Source organism: Zophobas morio, unplaced genomic scaffold, assembly GCF_036711695.1.
Source record: "Zophobas morio isolate AGI-343-1 ecotype UQ-CSIRO unplaced genomic scaffold, CSIRO_AGI_Zmor_V1 ptg000213l, whole genome shotgun sequence".
Lineage (NCBI taxonomy): Eukaryota > Metazoa > Arthropoda > Insecta > Coleoptera > Tenebrionidae > Zophobas > Zophobas morio.
Genome location: NW_026972317.1, coordinates 449053 through 466578, shown reverse-complemented (window position 1 = coordinate 466578; position 17526 = coordinate 449053). Strand labels below are relative to the sequence as shown.

Sequence of the window (17526 nt, the reverse complement as noted above, 5' to 3'; positions counted from 1 at the left end):
TTCTATTATTATAAAAGTAGATATGCTTTTGCTCGTCTAATTTTCTATAATATGTCAAATTTAGTAGAAAACTATTTTTTAAACTTAAGTCCCAATTTTCGTATTCAGTTATACCAACATCCCTTAACTGCATTGGCTCTTTTTAGGTCCCCCTTACTTTTTACTCTAATATTATTATTATATAAAAGATCTTCTGCTATTATGGAGCATTGTATATTTGTTTGAATAAGTTTTTAACTATTATCGTTTTACTTTTTTTAAATAGGATTTTACCTTTCTTGGCAAGAGTCTATGTCCTTCGTCTTTTATTTATAAATAAACGGGTGGGATTGACACATATAGCTACTTGGTCTACTACCGAGTATAACCTTCTATAACAATAACTTTACCTTTGACGAAATTTATCAACTGCTTCCTGTAGTTTCTTAAAAGTCTTAGAACCATTACAAAGACTTGGTATATTCGAAATTGGGGAAAAATTAGTAAATCTGAATGCTAACTTTAAGCGTGCCCTTACGGTAGCTCTCTGCGGGGAAAAGTATTTTAAATGTCTTACCAATTAGCCTTATTATTTAATATTCTTTATCAACGGATCTTCTACTCCATTTTAAATAAAACATTTTCGCACTATTATTACTAAAATAGAGGTTTTTCTCCCTATAGAACTTTAATAAGTTCAGATTTAGAGACACGAATGGATTGTTTTAATCAAGAGGATGACGCTATTACCCGGTGGGAGGTGGTTATTTTTATTCCTTTTCTTTTTTTACAATTTTTTTAAATAAACGAATATTACAACTTTAACTAGTTTAATTTATAGTTATAATTGTGATTTCTTTATTAAAAAAACCACAATACATTATTGATAAATTATATTAATTTTAGTTTTTATAATGATTTTTTGTTTTGTAAGAAAGTCTTGTGGTACTTGCTGTTTCAAGGAGGAAGTCAGCACTGGTGGATCAGCATTCTTGTGAGCTTGGGGTTACTGGACCACCAGCGTACTTTACCACTCTGCTGTTTATTTCTGACTCCTGCTGCCAGTACTTGCCGGCAGATTTGGGAGCGACGTTAACTCAAAAAGGCTTCCAGTTTCTACTACAAGAAAGCCACTTGCAGTTGTGGGAGTTTCTGCTGTCGTATTTAGATTATAGAAAAGCCGGCAAGGTTAAGATAATATTATATTATTTGCTTCTCGGTCTTTACGGGTTTTGCAGGAAAATCTTGAAGAAATGGTCACGCTTTTATTCCAAATTACACTTTCGAAAACAGGAAAAGTAGATATAATTAAATATAATAGATACATTAATAAATTGATTGATATGGGTTTAGTGTTACTTTGTAGAAAATCTGACGGCTGTTCAGAAGAGGATGCTGAGAGATCTTTCAACTATTGGGCTCGTTAACCTTCGAGTAAAAGAGTTACCGACCATAGATTGATTGCATTTCTTACCTTCACCAAGCAAGAACCGCCCCTGGCTTACTGCCCCACGCGGCTTGCCACTAACATGCTAAAAGGTAAGTTGCTATTCCGTGACCGGAGGAGCGCACGTGATGTTCTGGTCTACAGGGCTCTCTAGGAAGGACGGCTCCGAGTATCGCAAGTACATCATCGTAGAGACAAACTTGCGCTTGTACGCGTACACGGGTACCTTCTTCCTATCTCCATCGCCTGTGGGTGCGTACGGCGGCCTTTTGGTGCGTTAGAACGCGCCCTCGAGATAAGTCTCCTCCACCACTTTGTGAAGTTGACTCACCGCTTCAGTAACCTCGTGGTCGGCGTGCTATCCCGCAGTAGCGTAAGAAAAGCGTTTCTCAAGGGAATCACGGCAGAGCAAGTTGCTTTAGTTCCCTCTCTCTTCTTAGTAGTGGAATACTATACGCACAGATCATCACTTACCTGACTAGCCACGCGCACCCGCAGTTGCACCAGAAAGTCATTATATAATCTACTGCATTGAGATCCCAGTAACGCACCCCTATTAGGGCCGACTGCCCGTGCCAGAGACGGTCTGCCATTCTATACGTCTGTGGGAGGAAGAAATTAAACGACTGAGCTTAAGAGACGGTTAGGTTTAGTCGTTATGCTATTTGTGTACGTGCGGCTAACTCATACTTACGAGTTTAGCCTACTTATACACCGATATGAGTCTCAAGAAATATAATAAGATTATTAAGATAGCAGAAGAAAACGGTTGACATTCTACTTCTTTACCGCACGAGTGGTTATGCTTTGCTGAAGTTCTTTATTGTAGATTGCTTGCTTTATAGTGCCGCAGAAGAAAACTGTTTGTTATTTCTTGTTGTTACGGCAGCGGGACACCAGCAGATCAAGTCTTGGTTTAAAGAAAAAAAAAGAAACAAATTAAAGATTAAAAGCTTTTAAGGGAATCCTCTTTTTTTTTTTTTACTGGTACTTATTAGGTTTACTTGTGGTTGGCTTAGGGATTACGATTAGATAATAAAGAGAAGGTTATATCTAGCTTTGGGAATTCAGCATACATATATATTTTTTTCTTGCCAAAAACCCCGATAAACTTTATAGAACGGAAAAATAATTGGAGAACATAAAGAGACTACACAAGCAGCAGTGACCTTCCAAAAGGCCTAGTTCAAGAAAAGCGGATAGGAAGGAGTTGCATGGTTGGAACTTCTGATAGCTACGGTAGACCAGGTTTAACTATAACAGCTTATTAATACGCGTGTAATTTCGGTTATGCTTTTGTTCTGTTGAAGACAAGTTACTACTGGACGATATTCAGTTGCCTACAAGTTATTTCCCTTTTAAGCGAGCATAACTAATTTAAAACTTTTGTAAGCATATTTAAAAAACTAACACTTGATTCATCTCGGTACAGCCTCCAAGTGTGAGTATATTTTTAAGTAGTTATCTGGAAAATAGTATTATAAAAATAATCTAAATGAATCACTCAACCTTTTTCGTTTTTAAAGAGTTTGTTATTCTAGCAGTGGCTTCAATGCCATAAAGAAGACGACAGTACTTAAAATTGCCTACGTAAGTAAATAAAGTCGCTAGACCAATTTTTTTATTAAAAAGGCGAGTGCAGCACCAATCCCTAAGTATGTTGGCTCTCTTCGATATGTCATACTAAAAGGGCTTCAAAACAAACAAGATTTTGTAAAGTTCCTTTTAGGCGTAAGAAGAAACTGAGTTAAGTACCTGTTCAGCAACTCATCTTTCAACTACAATTATACTTTTGTTCTAAAAAAAAAGGTTATATCAACGCTCATGAAAGAGAAAAGAATGTCTTGCCCTTTAGAATTTACTTTTGCCTTAGTAGCAGATCTTTTCTAGAGATAGAAGTTATTTACAAAAGAACTTAAGGGATTTTAAAAATTTCAACCTTGTTGTTCTATATATTTTCATGTATAAAATTAAAAAAAGCACAGCGGCTCTCCCAGACGTCATAGTGCCTGCAATAAAAGCTCTATAATTTTTTATTTACTCTAAATTTTTTTGAAGTTGATATATAAACTTTTCGGCCTCAACATCAGTCATCCCGACCATTTTTAAGGCAGTTTTTAACTTCTCCCAGAAATGGGTAGTAGTAAGAATGTTAAGTTTTCTGTCAAAGGTGTGCTCTACTTGGTGTCCAAACTCTTGAAACGGAGATCTTTCTCCTGGAAGATGTTCTTTTTCATGTGATTTCGTAGCTTTTATTATCAGGTTTATTTTAGAGTTATTAACCAAAGAGGCCTCACGCAATGTAGACTCATCTAATAAAACTAGATACTTTAATTTATTTTATTAGTTAACTTAAACTTCACCTTTCAAAGGTTTTCCCTTGAAAAGTAACCGTTGTTGCTCTACTGAATACCCACTTTGCTTGGAAATGTTTCGCTTTATCAAGTAAATAGTATCTAATTCTTTCAACTAAACGTAAAAAAAGAGCATAAACATACTACAAGGATAGAAAAATCTTAATATAAATTTACTAAAAATTTAAACTCATGGCCTTTTAGTTCTTTAACAATAATATTGATAATCCCCGAGTTGCAATAATCTTAAGTAATATTATTATGTATATAATAGCGCATAGTATGAAACGGAATATAACAACAACCACTGTTATCTTCTTCTTCTAACTTTTTAAATTCTTCGCAAGTTGTTGGATAAAACGATTCTAGTTGTTTGTGTGATATTGTTTGTTTTGCAATTTCTTCGAAGACAATAAAAAAGTATCTTAACGTTAGTTAAGTCCGGATAAATTAATCAAACAATGAAAAGTATAGATAAGAAAGTTTTACACTAACTTTGATAGTCTGACGTTCTTACTTTAGGAAACTGTTCTAATTTTTGAAGATAATCTTGAGTCCTATCGTTCATATTTAATAATTCTAACAAAGAAGGGCAAAAGTGTAGGACCTACTTGTACACAGTATCGAAATGCGTGCAGAGGTTTAGTAGGTGAAAAACCTAGGACGGGTTAGGAGCGATTTAGCTAAGAGAAACATTTCCTTGTAAAGTAGGAACAGTTGGCTATGTATATTCGAGGCCCTTATGTAAAGATTGTTCGAGATCGTTTTTATTTTAGCTAATTTACAAACTTATTGCAATATCTTAAAACGAAGTATACCAAACAGCCCAGCTTATAACCTTTCTTAAAGTGAAACTACCGACCATAAAACTTACGTACAATTTTCTTTGACCATCCCCCCCCCTTTATAGGCTTTGTTATAAAAACTATTACGTCTACAATTTGATTTGCATTATCACGGTCTTTAAATAAAGTATACAAGGATGAATTTGGTTATTTCTATAATCTATCTAAGAAAATTTTCTTCCATTCACTTGTTTTTAACTGCGAAACATATATACATTGCTTATAGTTAATAATTTACATGTGTTACTTTTACTATTGCATAGCTAATAACATAAGAACTATCAATGTTCCATTTAGATTCATATCCCTGTTAGAAGCCTTTAGTATATTATTTTATTAAGAAAAGTTTCTAATCTTAAGATAGTGTTACATTTAGTAAAGGCAACTAAGTATAAACTGTCCTTAATGTACTATTCTGTAAAAAAAAAAGTTCATCTACAACCAAGTTTTCAATATATAATAAGACTATAAGAGGAGAAAAACCAAGCACCGGGCTATTCGGTTAGTAAAATCTCAAAAGCAAATAAAATTTTATCTACATTTATTAACAGCTTAAAAGCAACACTTTATTATACATATATGATTCTACTCATTTTTACAACGTTTACTAGATGAAGTAAACATTAAATTTTGTTTCTGAAATTCTTTGGTTCCATCCAGATCCGAATTATTAATTTTTATTCCTGTAAGAATGCAGCCACTTGTTCCTGTCATGTTTATGTTTGGATGTGTCCGCTGCGGTAGTACCTTTGATGCAACTATCAATATTATTTCCTACTACTGCCCTAAATTTAATAGAGAACCTGATAGTCTCGCGTCCAGATCTCGATTAACTCCACACGAATGTAATCTGGATTGTTTCTAAGCTCGTTACATAAAGGAAGGAGAGGCGACATCGATGTGCAATAAACAACAAAAGGCCTGGAGGGTGCCAGCAATCTATAAAAATTATAATAGGAAAATTATAAAAAATAACTAAATTTATTACTTTAAAGTTTCGTATAGAATTGTAGATGGTGCAAACTTTGTGGCGATAATCAGTGAGTCTATATATTACAGAGGAACGTAAGCGCGCTGTTGGAATCCTTGCATACCAAAGGAAACGGCCACCAAACAAGTCTGCCTGAAGATCACGAGCAGCTTGAGAGATGGAAAGTCGCGTGCTAACTCGCTTGCGATGACGCTCTTCGTATTTCTCACTATAAAAAGTTAAATCAGATTAGTTATTAAGTTTTTTTTCTTTCTTGTAAGATTTTATAAAGGTCACAAACTAAAGTTGCCTTACCGCTGGTCCGATGTGACAGGAAGACGTTTTCTCATGTCCCCTTCAATGTCCTCTACAGTTATTGTTGCTTCCTCTTTAGACAATGTTAGCTGATAAAAATATTATTTTAACCTTTGATAATAGTAGCCTATAAGCCGTCGAAAAAACCTTGTGCAGTGGAAACTGTCTCAAAACTCGAAAGTGGTTTGCAGGTAAATTCAAGAGATGCGCAAGGTGCAGTTGCCCCTGGTCTCCCGTGTGCAGCTGAACAAGAAGGCCGTGCCCTTCAGTGTTCGCGGAGTATATAACCAAATCGGGGATGGAGAAGAAAATTAAAATGTAAAAAAAAACCGGCGAGCCGCTGTAAAACTGCTCCAGTTAACAATCCCAGCGTCGTCTCTACAACTATACAACGAGAACCAGCCCGAACATTAGACTATTAGTTTTTTAAAAAAGAATAAATTTTAAATTAATTTCAAATATTTATTAAGCACACGTGTGACAAAATTTGGCCAAGCATGTCAGCTCTGAGACTTCTATCACAGGAATATAACGATAATATATATTCTTTATATAAGCTTAGTAAATAAATACAATATTTTATTAGGAGCTTTCAGTGCGTAAACTTCACAAAGAGATCGTAAAGTTACTGGATGAATAGTGATTGCCCGTAAAAATCTGTATAAAAAACAACTAATTCTACTTAAATAATAAATACTATTCACAAACTTCTCTTGTTTTCTCTTAAAATATTTTGCTTGAGAGAAGCTGGTCTTTTGAGGAAAAGATGTGCTACTTTCTGCAAGTTTATTGATCAACTCCTAATAAAATTTAATTGTGAATACGTGTTGAATTTATATTAACTTGTAAATGGTATTATGAGTTTATAATATTGTAAGAGTACAGAGGTGGTGTGATCCTTCTTAAACTCTTCAATATCTTCCTGTGTTAAGGTTTGAATCTTAATTAAGAACAAATTTAAAAATGAAATTATCACTAACAGTATTAATAGTTAACCCTACTGTCATCTATGAGATGTCTATTATCGTTTCCCGAAAGAATCTCTAAAAGTATAAATAGTAATAAAAAACTATAATAAAAAAAAATAAAGTAACTTTCAACTCCAAGGAAATCTTCTATTTTATGAGTTAAGGGTATTAATACATTATTTTTATTTATAAACACACTTCCAAAGTTCGCTCCTACTAAACAGTCCAGCTTAACTTTTTTCTTGGAGTAACGCGTGTTACTAATTCAATAAATATTTATATACTTATAAACCTTCTCTGTAAAGTTAACTTAAGTATAGTTATTTTTCTGAAATTGGAAAAACTTACGCCCCGGGTAAGACATGAACTATTTTTTTACCGACCGCATTCGCTAAAATGACATAGTCGCCTTCCTTTACAGAGTTTTTTAATTCCACTTTAAAAAGGTGTAATAATTTAAATTTAACGAAACTTTTTAATAATAAAAATTTAAGTAATACTTCTGGCACAAACCCACTTGTTAATAGTGCTTAATAAAAAGTAAGAATTCCACCTTCGTACAATTGAAAAGTTAACAAAAATAGGACAAAAATTACTATTGCCCACCTGAATGCTCACGTTGAACAAAGTTGTGGAGGGTATATTAACTCATCGACTTCTCTACATTATGTTAGCAGTGTTTTAGGTTTTAACATTAATTATCTCTTAAGTACACCCTTTAAGGATAATTTATATAAATTTAAATAACTGCGCTAAAATACGTTTAGACTTCTATATGGAAAAATATGATACTTTTTTTAATTTAGTTAGCTAAGCTTCTATTCTATTTACGAAATAAATAAAAAAACCCCTACTTGAAGCTTTAACTTGGTGAAGAATTTGTTAAAAAATAAAAATTTGAAGATAAAGGGGAGGAAGTTTGTAGGTAGAAAAGACTTTTAAAGGGTAAAATAGGTGATTACGTTATATAATAAATATAGTTTGCCCCTTAAACTTTTGTTTATCGTTTCCTTGCAAAGATAAGATTTGTCTTATCTAATGAAAACAAAATTTATTGTTTGGCGACACTGGAAAAAGGTATTATTATTCTTTTTTCTCTTTCATAAAGTACGTATAAATACTATAGATTCCTGCCTTTGTTTTGGTTTTAAGCGGTGTTAGTTATTACACACAATACCTTCGCTCTCGTTCTTACCAAATATATTACCAGTCCCTGGCCTCGGTATAAATAGCTCTTGCTCTTTAGTTTTTTTTTTTTATACGAAAGCTCGAAGTTATTAAGAGTATAATTATTATATGTCCTTTGCGCTTTATATATACGTTGTCGACATTTATGTAGAGCATAGGCGGTCAACCTCTTCCTCCTAGTTATGCCCCGCGCTCACTTTCGGTCATTATTGATGTTGAGAGCGGCAACAGGTTGCAAGCTCCACGTATTATTATAACTTAGTCTCTAATCTTTTTGAATATATGAGTAAACCTTAACCCCTTTTCGTGGAGTCATTAATCTTTTTCTCTTGAATTCAAATAAATTAAGGCGCGCAAGAAAAGTTTACGCAAAGTACGTTTCTCCTATCCTTTTAGCGGCTGGATGCAAACTTCGAGTTTTGGAAGTTAAAAGTTCTGAACGGCTGGAAGAAACTGCTGCCACGTTAGACGTTAATGATGAAGACGGTTACATTATATACTTTTAAAATAATTCAATCTGGTTTTTAAAAACTATTAAGTAAATAGCAACTTTTTTTTACCTCGTAACTTTACGTCGTTAAAAATAGCTGTGGAGAGTCACTAAAACCTGGAAAACGTTACATTTAAATTTTTTATGACGTATAATAACGAAAAAGTTTACTTAAGTAATAAAATAAACAATTTTATATATAAAAGTTTGAACAATAATTGAAATAAATTTTAAACACCGTAAAGATTTCCTTCTCTCTAAAAACTAAAATTTACAAATAAGAAGCTTATCAGAACGTCTAATTTAGAGGCTTTAATTTTGCGTTTCATAGGGATTGTTGTGGTGGGAGACGATGATTCCCTCCGAGATTTTATAACAGGTAAAACAATATTTCTATTACCAACTATAGTTTTACACAAGTTATAGTACTGCTTACGTTCTCTAATTCTTCCAAGGCTGGATGACTCGTAGAGATTTTTCTTCTCTCCGGAGTCTGCCGGTGGGGGCCATCCCAACGGGAGGGCATGATGCAATTATAGAAAGCCTCAACATAAAAAGTGCTGCAAACAGGGCCGCTGCGTTGTGCCAGGCTGCATATATTATAGCAAAAGGGCATGACAACCACTGCTATTATTATTGTTGTTGTTATTGTTATTATTATTATTAGAAAAACGAGCTACATTGACACACTTTGCGTCACATATAACGATCGGTCCGTGTACACTACCGGTTGCGCGTGCTTTGGGGATGCAAGCCACGTGGCATGCTCTTCTAATATTTTGCTTCTTTATTGAGCCACTAAAGCCCAATTGATCAACAGCTAAAGGGAACTTTCAATAAATATTCAAGTTTTTCGCGGTTCAGGTGCAAAACTTTTCATTTGCCATTGGAGCCCTTCTGCTTACCTCATCCGCTGCTACCAAGAGGAAAACTCTGCGTTCTTTGGGATTGGCTAGTTAACGGGCGGCGCGCTCACGAGGCCTTTGTAGCTTATCGCAAGAACTTGTACCAAGACTGGACTATTCGCAGCCTCAGTAGTGCTTTCTTCTTTCATTATCCGTTGAGCATAAAGCTTTCCAATAGAATTCAGCTCGTTGTATATCACAATGCACAGCCGATGCCATGGGAAGTTCCTAACGGAGAGCAACCGCGAGGTATCCTGAAGCGTCATCAAGGGAGGGATAGCCGTCCCAACTTTGTTTTATCAAGGACTGCTCGACTAGAATAATCATAGCCCCCCAAACAAACACATGGTTTCTGGTAAGAGACTTGCTCTTAGCTGCCGTGCGCCCCGAAGAACTCGAGGTAGGAAAAGGCATCTCCTATTAATTGCATTGTGTCACAGCTCTCATATACAGGAAATCAGAGACGTGTGCGAGTTTTCAATAGCGGCCAATAAAAAAGGTCCTGAACAGAAAAACGTGTAGGATGCAACGCATACGTAACTATATTTTATCAGATCTGCTACTCGAACATTCGTGGGGAAGTTTCTGGTCTTTTTCAAAGAATAGAGCAGCGTCCACGTTGCAAGAGGGCAGTGTCGAGGGTTTCCCCCCCGAACTCGACTTTGCAGTAGACGGGAAGGCGTTTCAAGGTCGGGCGCTGCGAATAGACGTCCAATGTAAGAATTTACTATTTTTCCTGTGAATAAAGGCAGCTACAGCTTTAGTCGCGCCCCCCAGTTGTGAATCATCCACTGCTGGACAGCCTCGGAGACTTTGCGAGCTTCATTCGTCCACGCTGGGCTAATGCTGGCCAGGCTTGTCATGTGCCTTAAAATATCACGAACGTCCGATAGTTCTCTTTATCAGTACGCTAGGCTAGTAAATAATCCTCTAAAGGAAAAGCATTTTACCTGTTTTCAAGGAGCTGCAAAAGGTACACAATAAAAAGATCGACTTCCCGGAAGTCGGGCTCGTGAGCTGGTATCCACTCCCGCAGCATGGCAGTAACTTCTGCAACCAATAGAATGCTGAGAGGTACGCACACAAGCCGAAAAGATTGTAAGACAAACCAATGAGGGGGAAGGTAGTAAAGGAGACCAGACTTTGCTTTAACCGCCCGTCATTATGCCGAGAAGCCTATAAGAGCATGCAAAAGTGGCCATTTGGGCGAGGGGACTAACAACTAACTAGATAAAGTTTCTTCTTCTCGAATGCGGAGAGGAGTTCCTTCTGAACGGAGGAAGGCAAGCTGGCGAACACGTGAGGATCAACCTTCCTTCCATAAGTGTTCCATTCCATACGAGTAGAAAAGCGCGGAAACCTTTGACTGGGAAGGTAGACTACTGTAGAAGATCTTCTCATTTTCTCCGCTGTGATTAGCTGAGACGCCGGAAGCTTCATTGCTAGTGGCTGCAGCGCTGTTCTCGCTCGTCTCGACTTTTTTCAAATAGCGAGTGGCCAGTCCCCCTAGTAAGCACGGTGACAGCTAGGGCCCCTAATGGCCAGTACGCCTCTTGCAAAATGCATACCTTTCGGAAACAACTTAGAAATATGGATCCCTATCCCCCGGATTTTGGTAGGGTGGATGCACAACTTGTCAAATAAGCCAATAGAGCTGCATTATCATGACTGTCGTTATTTATAATGCTGATGGCGGGCGCCAGTTTCACCAATTTGAGATCACAGAAGAGTTATGGATGGCGGGAACTTTGGAGGTTTTACTAAACTCCACACAGACTCCGTGGCCGAGAAATTTGGCGGGGCGCTCGTGTCCCTCCTTCGCCGCTTTCACCTTCAACGACATAATATATAATTATAAAAAAAACTTAAAAGAGGAAACCTTTAAAGTGAGACTTTTCCCTGTAGAGCTTAACCGTTCAAGCCGCTCGTGAAGCTCACAAGAAAGTTCTTTAATAAAGTTATGCACCTTCATGCGAAGAGTTTCATAGCACTTCCCAAAGAAGCAAAATAAATAAACCTCTTCTACAACCCGAAAGCGAACGCCCCACGAAATCTCCACAGACACACTTTTTCGTGGCTGATAAAGAAAACTCGGGTGCAAACACAGCAACAACAACAAGAACAACGACCTGAACAGTTTTCAAGGGGCTCCTGTCGATGCCGCGGGAAAGCCGATATAGTAGCTCTCCCGTCCCTTTACCAAAGGTGGACCGCAAGAAGGCCTTTCAACCAATGATATGGCTAATATAGAGGGAGCGGAGCGTCAAGAAAAGGATCGAAACAATATCAAGCCGTCTCAATTCTGCGCAGGTCCGTACGTTTTTGTCCCACAACTGCTTACTGAGGGAATGCCCGATACCTGGCAATTCCCTCACCGGCAATCCCGAAGAAATAGCTTCAAACTAAGCAAGTTGGGCAGTAATGATAAAAAAAGTATAATAAGTGAGAAAAACACGTGCATTCTCGAGAGCAAGGTGATATATATTGCTAGGCTTGGCAAACTTGGTTGCACACCGAGCCAGAAACATGTTCGAGCCGACACCGATTGACGCTAGGCATAAAAAAGTAGAGCCACATATACTCAAGGAGACTCTTATAAAGAACACTGGAAGTACCAGTGCAGCCCGTTTCGCATAAAATCTTTTGTTTGATATTTTCAGCGAGATTTTTCGCTTCAGTAATGTCCGAAACAACTGCAGAGACATCCATAAACACTTCGTCGCAACTCACGCCCTTAAGGAAGAACATTAAAAAAAATAAAATAAAGAAAAGTAAGTAAAACCTGTACATCGACTGAATAAGACATAACCACTTCGTAAAACTTTCCCATCACTTTTTTGTAGAGTGCAAAGTCATAAGGAAGCTAAGTGTCATAAACAATAATAATAAGAGTAACCACTACTATATATATAGCTATACTGTGATAAGGTTTTGGCACAAACTTTTAGCGCGGCAAAGCATCATTCCACTTTTGATTCCTAAGTTACCATGAATTCTGTTGCTTCTAAGCAAAAGTATTTGCGCGAACCTTTTTGACGAGCTACATAATTACAACTGGAAATCTCACTGGTCGAGGCGAAACTAGACGAGTCCGCTTGAGAATGGCAAATTACCACAGGCAACTCGCGAAACTGTGGGAACTGCAAAAGACTTGCACTAACAAAAAAGGCGTCCTGCGCACGTATAATTTAGTATAAAGAAGAAATCAAGTAAGTTACAGCTACATACAATATCCACGTGGAAGATGTACCTCAAGCGCTTATTTGTTATGAAATTTAGTTGAGAAGACTAAAAAAAATTAAAATGTTACAGGTATATGTATTAACGTTTAAAACATTACTAACGCACACACTAAGTTCAAAATATATGAAAGTTATCTAATAATTTGTAAATTAAGTGGCTGCCAACCTTTTTGGCAGTATTTTTCTGAAGAGAACTAGTGAGCTCTTTCACTTCTGCTCTCCATTTAGACAAGTGACTAAGCCTAAAATAAAAAGTTAACTTGCGATTAAGAAGAGGCAAAAAAATTGTTTATAACCGAGAGCAGAAATAACCAAAAGTATACCTCGAGCTTCGATAATATGCCTTAATAAAAGACGTGTCTGTCGTGTAATGCTCTTCTAGCAGTGTTCTCAGACTTTCATTTTGAAGTTTATTACTGTTACTGCTTTTAATATTATTATTATCATTCTCATGAATGTTGTTCGTAGTTAAATTTGAGGTAACACTGCTGGTAGTAACTTCGCTATGGTTAATTCTCTCATCGACGACGTTGATATCCCGGTTATCCGCTGGAAAAAATATTGTTTTCTGATGCTCTGGAATTATGAGGTAGTCGTAAGGATCTAATAATTTATGTTCAGCAATGCAACTGGTAATCCATTTGGGCCGCACGACTTTTTGTTTTCTAATTATTAATAACACCAGTCCAGCAATAATAAAATTGGGTTGTCAGAATACCTGAAGTGGTTATGTTTTCTTGGAGGAACAGAGGTAGCTATAACGTGAGTAGTTTTTGACGAAGAAAAGAAATGGTGGTAAATACCTCCATGTTTAACTATTAAGTGCTTATTGTACTATGTGTTATGTAATATGAAGATAACTTGTATAAAAACTACCTTCAACTCCATTGCAGACGGGCTGGTATAGCCATCAACGTAAAAAGACATCCCTTTAAAAAGCGATGCGCTACACAATAATTATTTAAAAGATGGAATATAATAAAATTATATAGAGCCAAAAGAGCTAAGTACAGTAACGAACAACCCCAAATCTTGGATATCTTGTTGCTGCTTCTCAAGTTTAGCTTTCTTTACCTTGATATAGCTTCCATGATCGTGCCACATAGTATTATATAATAATGCAGGAAAAAATAGCAGTGAGAGATTTTAATAGACCCAGTCTTCACAATTTATGTACAAAAAAAGTATATTCAGATATGCGCCCGGGAAAGGCTCTCCTCGAACGCGTACGCATTTGAGTGGATGAGAACGAAGAGGATTAGTTTCGCTTTTAAAGGCCCCTCAGCGACCCCACAGCTCCGTGTTGCTCGAGGAACGAGGAATAAATGCGAGTTTTTTGTACTTCAACGGCCCTTTTAGTGTTATTTAAAGCATACAAACTATACATAACTTTGTAAAAAGTATAACAATCTTTCTTTTACTTTATCTAAGCAATTTGATATATATACTCATGAGAATTTGTGTAATACGAAACCTCCCGTAAACTTAAGGATGTAGCTTCGTTTCCTACCGAGTCACCTCTTTTTTTCGGTCTGTGATAGTTGCCTGTTCAACCTGAGAACTGCCCGTCACCACCCTTTAGTATAAAAGAAACTAATAGGGAGCCTTGCTTTTCTAAAAACCAAACCTCTTCTTAACAGTTCCTGTAAACTTGACTTATGTTAATACGTGTTTGACATACACAATGGAACGTTTTTAAAAAATTAATGTACAGTTCAAATTGTTCGTTTAAGTTATCATCTAAGTCATCTTTTGTTAGCATAAGGGTTGTAGTTTATGACGCTTTATTCTTTTTTTTTCGGCTGTAACATTTATACGAGCTTGTTATCTGCAGGTGAATTAAGCCACACCGCAGTATTTTTTTGTTATATAAAAAAATTTGTATTGAAGTTTAAAACTTTTAGAATTCAAAGCACTACTCCCTTACAAACTTTTTGAATATTTTGAAAAAACTGTATTTATTTTATTAATGATATTCCCAAATTCCAAACTATTCTTAATAAAAATATGTATGAGCTTTACTTAAAAATTTTAAAATTTAAGGAGGAATTAGAACCCAAAGTTTCGATACCTTTTAAACTATAATTTTATGATAACTAATCAAGTAGTGTTATCTTTCTGAACAATTTTTATTCGGTTTTAAAATCAGGCAGCACCCCGAAACAATCGCGAACTAATTATATCTAATTTTACGCTATGCTCCATATATTTACAAATTCAAATACCTTTCATGATTCCTGTGCATTGGAGTTTTTTTAAATCAAGTTAGCTACAAGGTTTTTATAGCTCATAGGTTTTACAACTTAATGATTCCCTTGAATAGAAAAAGATAAATCCCGGTCTCTCTGTTTATATTGTAAGGGAGAATGGTAGCTAACCCAGCACCAACCATTGCAACAGACGGCAAAGAGACCACCCTTAACTCATAAAATGATGGAATTCTACTTTGCTTTCAATCTTCTATAAAGTAAACAAGTGAAAAAACTAACATGACAAGTGATACACAGTAGAACTGTTGGTGTTAATATTAGATCATTGGTATGCTTAATTTTTATTTTGACCTCCATAAAGTTCTTCCAACGTTTGTTCTATACACAAATTCCTTTGCTTACAAATAATTGGTTTTTCAAGGGCCGGTCATGGTTTTGAGCATACTTTGAGCTCGCGCCTTAGAGTAAATAAGACGATATCCAGCGCTCGTCTAACATTTCTACCGTCAGGTTTTGACCAACGGTACGTAGGCATGTAAGCCATCATTTAAAGACTCACTCGAGCAACACTAGGAGTATAACACCTGCCAAAGAGCTAAACTAACCTTCAGATTTTACCAATTTTAACAGCGAGTCTTTCGACCCAAGGATTTAGTTTTACATCGCATGTACTAAAGCTGAAAGGTTGTTAGTCATGCGTGTAATTCGACTTAACAATTATGAAGCTAGTTTAACCAGTTACACAGTTTCACTACCCTTCCGCAGCAAGTGACTCCACGTACGGTTGATCACTCCCAGCCTTAACTCGTGTTAGCCAAGAGGCAAAGTCAGCCGGTGAAGGCTACCTTCAGTCGAACTACTGGATTTGACTAAAGCCCGTGATCTCTGTTTCTGTGGCTCATTCGAGAACGAGCTTTTACCTCAAATCCTAACTTTTCGACCGGTCAAAATTGATTGGCATCAAGACGGCTAGGAAGTAATCTCGTGGTCTCATCGATCCCTGCTTTGATTAACGCTATGTGGCCTTGAACGCCATCATTTATAGACCTATTCGAGTAACACTGCAGCGTATAGCTAACGTCGTCAAGCAATGCCCAGAAAACAGTGTAAAAGTCGAGAATGTAAATCAATACCTCAACAGCCACCCTCCTGATTACCTTAAATATTCTCCCACGAGAGATCGCCAGAAATTAAGTTGAGTTGGACGCCCAAATATATGGCTGACCACTAATGGCCTGGAATATGGTAATAGTGTTATAGTCATCACTCCTTCTTACAGCTTGTTTCTAGTTTCCTCAGGGCGTTGGTATTTTTTGACTAAATACTTGTCAAAAAAAGGCAGACTTAAAAAAAAAAACCTAACTTCAGCTAGTTGGATGCTGGCTTTACAATATTATCGACCAGTTCATGACTTGGAATAACTGTACAGCCAGATAGGGGTGGAGTTCTTGATCATGCAGATGTTGAATAGTGTATGTAATGTAACTTACAATCTAGCTTCCCAGATTCTAAGCCTTCTACGTCTCTAACAGGTCTTTTAGACTTCTGGTTTAGTAGTAGAACGGTCATATTATAGAACATAACACCCGAGTAGTTAAAATGAATTAGTGAAAAGAAGATAAGTTGTATACCTACGATGACCTTGAGTGAGGGCAGCGATGAAGGAAATCAAGAATTATAACTTAGTCAGACGATGAGTGATGGAAATAACACTACGTTTCTTCCTGGGCCATTAGTGTAGTCATATAACTAAGCTAGTTAGGAATTAACCTGAATTCTTTATTATCGGACTTGTTACGAGATAACACTCTTGTCTGAAAGGGACGTTGTTGTAAGGCTACATGTCTATTGAAAAGTGGCTTCTGCTGGGAAATTAATGGTGAATTTAACTAGAAAAAGCGAACTAAATGCTTTAATACCAAACTATATACTTAAAAGAAGAATTTTCTTAATAAAGGAAATTGTTCAAGGTCACTATTTCGTACCACAGAAGATCGAGACCTCCAACAATGAGGGTTTCAAGCAAAATTGGGCTTATTATTCGCCTCAGCGGTATAGCTGGGCTCCTTAGCACTATGGAGTAATAAAACTAAGTTTTGTACCCAACCAGAAGATGGCTAATCTCCAGGCAGGGGCGCACTTTACAACACTAGCACTATCCAGAATTCCCATCCCTATCAAAATGTACTGTTATCTCAAGTACTAGTCGATAGATGTAATCAACGTACAACTGACTGGTTTCCGGGCCGCACTAACGGCTTAGGAAAGGGGAGATAATGTTATTAACATATATACTGGGTAAGAACTTCATTTGAAAAAGTGACTTCAGTCAGAGAAAGCTAGTTCCCTAGTAGAAGTCATTTTTCCCCACAAGCATTAAGTTATATGCCGTCTCTATCATAGAGTATTGATAACTCAAGAATAATTTGATAGCTGGCTTCGATTTAAGGTTTGGTGAAATTTGGGACTATAGAAAACCAAAGAACAGTACCCTATGGTACCTTCTTGCAAGTCCGTACGCGCATTTCAATAACGAATCAGCAGATAAATTGTTAGAGTTTTTAGACTCTTTTGACACGACAACTGTGTTGGGTGTATGGCCAGCCATGGAGC

General features: G+C 36.6%; 5 protein-coding genes across 8 annotated transcripts; 3 read left to right on the top strand and 2 right to left on the bottom strand.

The window, feature by feature from the left end:
* Positions 1–108: 108 nt before the first annotated feature.
* Positions 109–2386, top strand: LOC135146107 (general transcription factor IIH subunit 4-like). Its single transcript, XM_064078250.1, has 15 exons — positions 109–146; positions 266–361; positions 422–538; positions 646–739; positions 914–1001; positions 1058–1167; positions 1218–1277; positions 1333–1413; positions 1464–1518; positions 1571–1648; positions 1708–1838; positions 1889–1936; positions 1987–2068; positions 2129–2194; positions 2256–2386. Exons 4-15 carry the CDS (start codon positions 695–697, stop codon positions 2384–2386), a joined length of 975 nt encoding a protein of 324 aa, XP_063934320.1. The 5' UTR covers positions 109–146; positions 266–361; positions 422–538; positions 646–694.
* A 155-nt stretch (positions 2387–2541) lies between these two features.
* Positions 2542–7430, bottom strand: LOC135146106 (tRNA (adenine(58)-N(1))-methyltransferase non-catalytic subunit TRM6-like). The gene is made up of 25 exons (XM_064078249.1): positions 7379–7430; positions 7227–7314; positions 7005–7138; positions 6907–6953; positions 6794–6850; positions 6619–6710; positions 6484–6567; positions 6386–6425; positions 6241–6325; positions 6058–6173; positions 5911–5999; positions 5736–5824; positions 5614–5671; positions 5429–5564; positions 5234–5372; positions 4276–4359; positions 4086–4181; positions 3958–4025; positions 3790–3895; positions 3498–3738; positions 3366–3435; positions 3182–3312; positions 3072–3118; positions 2838–3012; positions 2542–2781 (listed from the first exon to the last, which is right to left on the bottom strand). Coding segments are annotated over exons 1-21 (1911 nt in total). The 5' UTR covers positions 7380–7430; the 3' UTR covers positions 2542–2781; positions 2838–3012; positions 3072–3118; positions 3182–3312; positions 3366–3374.
* Positions 7431–7783: 353 nt separating this feature from the next.
* LOC135146105 (uncharacterized) lies at positions 7784–9223 on the top strand. Its single transcript, XM_064078248.1, has 7 exons — positions 7784–7832; positions 7898–7955; positions 8005–8100; positions 8218–8297; positions 8416–8552; positions 8888–8935; positions 9012–9223. Exons 2-7 carry the CDS (start codon positions 7917–7919, stop codon positions 9221–9223), a joined length of 612 nt encoding a protein of 203 aa, XP_063934318.1. The 5' UTR covers positions 7784–7832; positions 7898–7916.
* Positions 9224–9245: 22 nt separating this feature from the next.
* Positions 9246–10209, top strand: LOC135146146 (uncharacterized). 2 transcript variants are annotated; one of them, XR_010283686.1, is made up of 6 exons: positions 9246–9317; positions 9377–9420; positions 9481–9590; positions 9640–9861; positions 9915–9960; positions 10016–10103. XR_010283686.1 is itself a non-coding variant. In XM_064078307.1 (5 exons), exons 2-5 carry the CDS (start codon positions 9663–9665, stop codon positions 10201–10203), a joined length of 378 nt encoding a protein of 125 aa, XP_063934377.1. In that variant the 5' UTR covers positions 9528–9590; positions 9647–9662; the 3' UTR covers positions 10204–10209. The 2 variants fall into 2 exon arrangements, 1 of the variants encoding a protein (XP_063934377.1); XM_064078307.1 differs by lacking the exons at positions 9246–9317; positions 9377–9420 and having other exon boundaries at positions 9528–9590; positions 9647–9710; positions 9766–9861; positions 10016–10209.
* Positions 10098–13894, bottom strand: LOC135146145 (DNA repair protein REV1-like). Of its 3 annotated transcripts, none has more exons than XM_064078304.1 (23): positions 13728–13894; positions 13580–13649; positions 13422–13528; positions 13027–13368; positions 12870–12945; positions 12690–12749; positions 12490–12634; positions 12381–12439; positions 12244–12324; positions 12077–12194; positions 11921–12012; positions 11744–11863; positions 11591–11683; positions 11479–11538; positions 11341–11427; positions 11171–11292; positions 11030–11115; positions 10822–10967; positions 10689–10772; positions 10571–10637; positions 10412–10511; positions 10218–10358; positions 10098–10158 (listed from the first exon to the last, which is right to left on the bottom strand). In XM_064078304.1, the coding sequence occupies exons 1-23, from the start codon at positions 13805–13807 to the stop codon at positions 10146–10148; spliced, it is 2349 nt and encodes a 782-aa protein (XP_063934374.1). In that variant the 5' UTR covers positions 13808–13894; the 3' UTR covers positions 10098–10145. The 3 variants fall into 3 exon arrangements, with proteins under 3 accessions (XP_063934374.1, XP_063934375.1, XP_063934376.1); XM_064078305.1 differs by having other exon boundaries at positions 10218–10328; XM_064078306.1 differs by lacking the exons at positions 13422–13528; positions 13580–13649; positions 13728–13894 and having other exon boundaries at positions 13027–13125; positions 13188–13313.
* Positions 13895–17526: the final 3632 nt, after the last annotated feature.

Excerpts from the sequence above, each read along its gene's own strand:
- LOC135146107 (XM_064078250.1), top strand. The coding sequence starts at position 695 with ATGGATTGTTTTAATCAAGAGGATGACGCTATTACCCGGTGGGAG. Across the intron at positions 1,649-1,707 it reads GCGCTTGTACGCGTACACGG|AACGCGCCCTCGAGATAAGT; the intron begins GTACCTTCTTCC and ends TTGGTGCGTTAG. Across the intron at positions 1,839-1,888 it reads AGGGAATCACGGCAGAGCAA|ATCATCACTTACCTGACTAG; the intron begins GTTGCTTTAGTT and ends CTATACGCACAG.
- LOC135146106 (XM_064078249.1), bottom strand. Across the intron at positions 4,360-5,233 it reads TTTAATGTTTACTTCATCTA|AATTATTAAATATGAACGAT; the intron begins GTAAACGTTGTA and ends CTTCTTTGTTAG. Across the intron at positions 3,739-3,789 it reads CAAGGGAAAACCTTTGAAAG|ATGAGTCTACATTGCGTGAG; the intron begins GTGAAGTTTAAG and ends TAGTTTTATTAG.
- LOC135146105 (XM_064078248.1), top strand. The coding sequence starts at position 7,917 with ATGAAAACAAAATTTATTGTTTGGCGACACTGGAAAAAG. Across the intron at positions 8,101-8,217 it reads ATTACCAGTCCCTGGCCTCG|AGCATAGGCGGTCAACCTCT; the intron begins GTATAAATAGCT and ends ACATTTATGTAG. Across the intron at positions 8,936-9,011 it reads CCTCCGAGATTTTATAACAG|GCTGGATGACTCGTAGAGAT; the intron begins GTAAAACAATAT and ends AATTCTTCCAAG.
- LOC135146146 (XM_064078307.1), top strand. The coding sequence starts at position 9,663 with ATGCACAGCCGATGCCATGGGAAGTTCCTAACGGAGAGCAACCGCGAG. Across the intron at positions 9,711-9,765 it reads TAACGGAGAGCAACCGCGAG|GACTGCTCGACTAGAATAAT; the intron begins GTATCCTGAAGC and ends TGTTTTATCAAG. Across the intron at positions 9,961-10,015 it reads AATAGCGGCCAATAAAAAAG|ATCTGCTACTCGAACATTCG; the intron begins GTCCTGAACAGA and ends ATATTTTATCAG.
- LOC135146145 (XM_064078304.1), bottom strand. The coding sequence starts at position 13,807 with ATGTGGCACGATCATGGAAGCTATATCAAGGTAAAGAAAGCTAAACTT. Across the intron at positions 11,864-11,920 it reads ATCACCTTGCTCTCGAGAAT|TTTGAAGCTATTTCTTCGGG; the intron begins GCACGTGTTTTT and ends CAACTTGCTTAG. Across the intron at positions 10,638-10,688 it reads AGAAGAAGAAACTTTATCTA|GCTTCTCGGCATAATGACGG; the intron begins GTTAGTTGTTAG and ends ATGCTCTTATAG.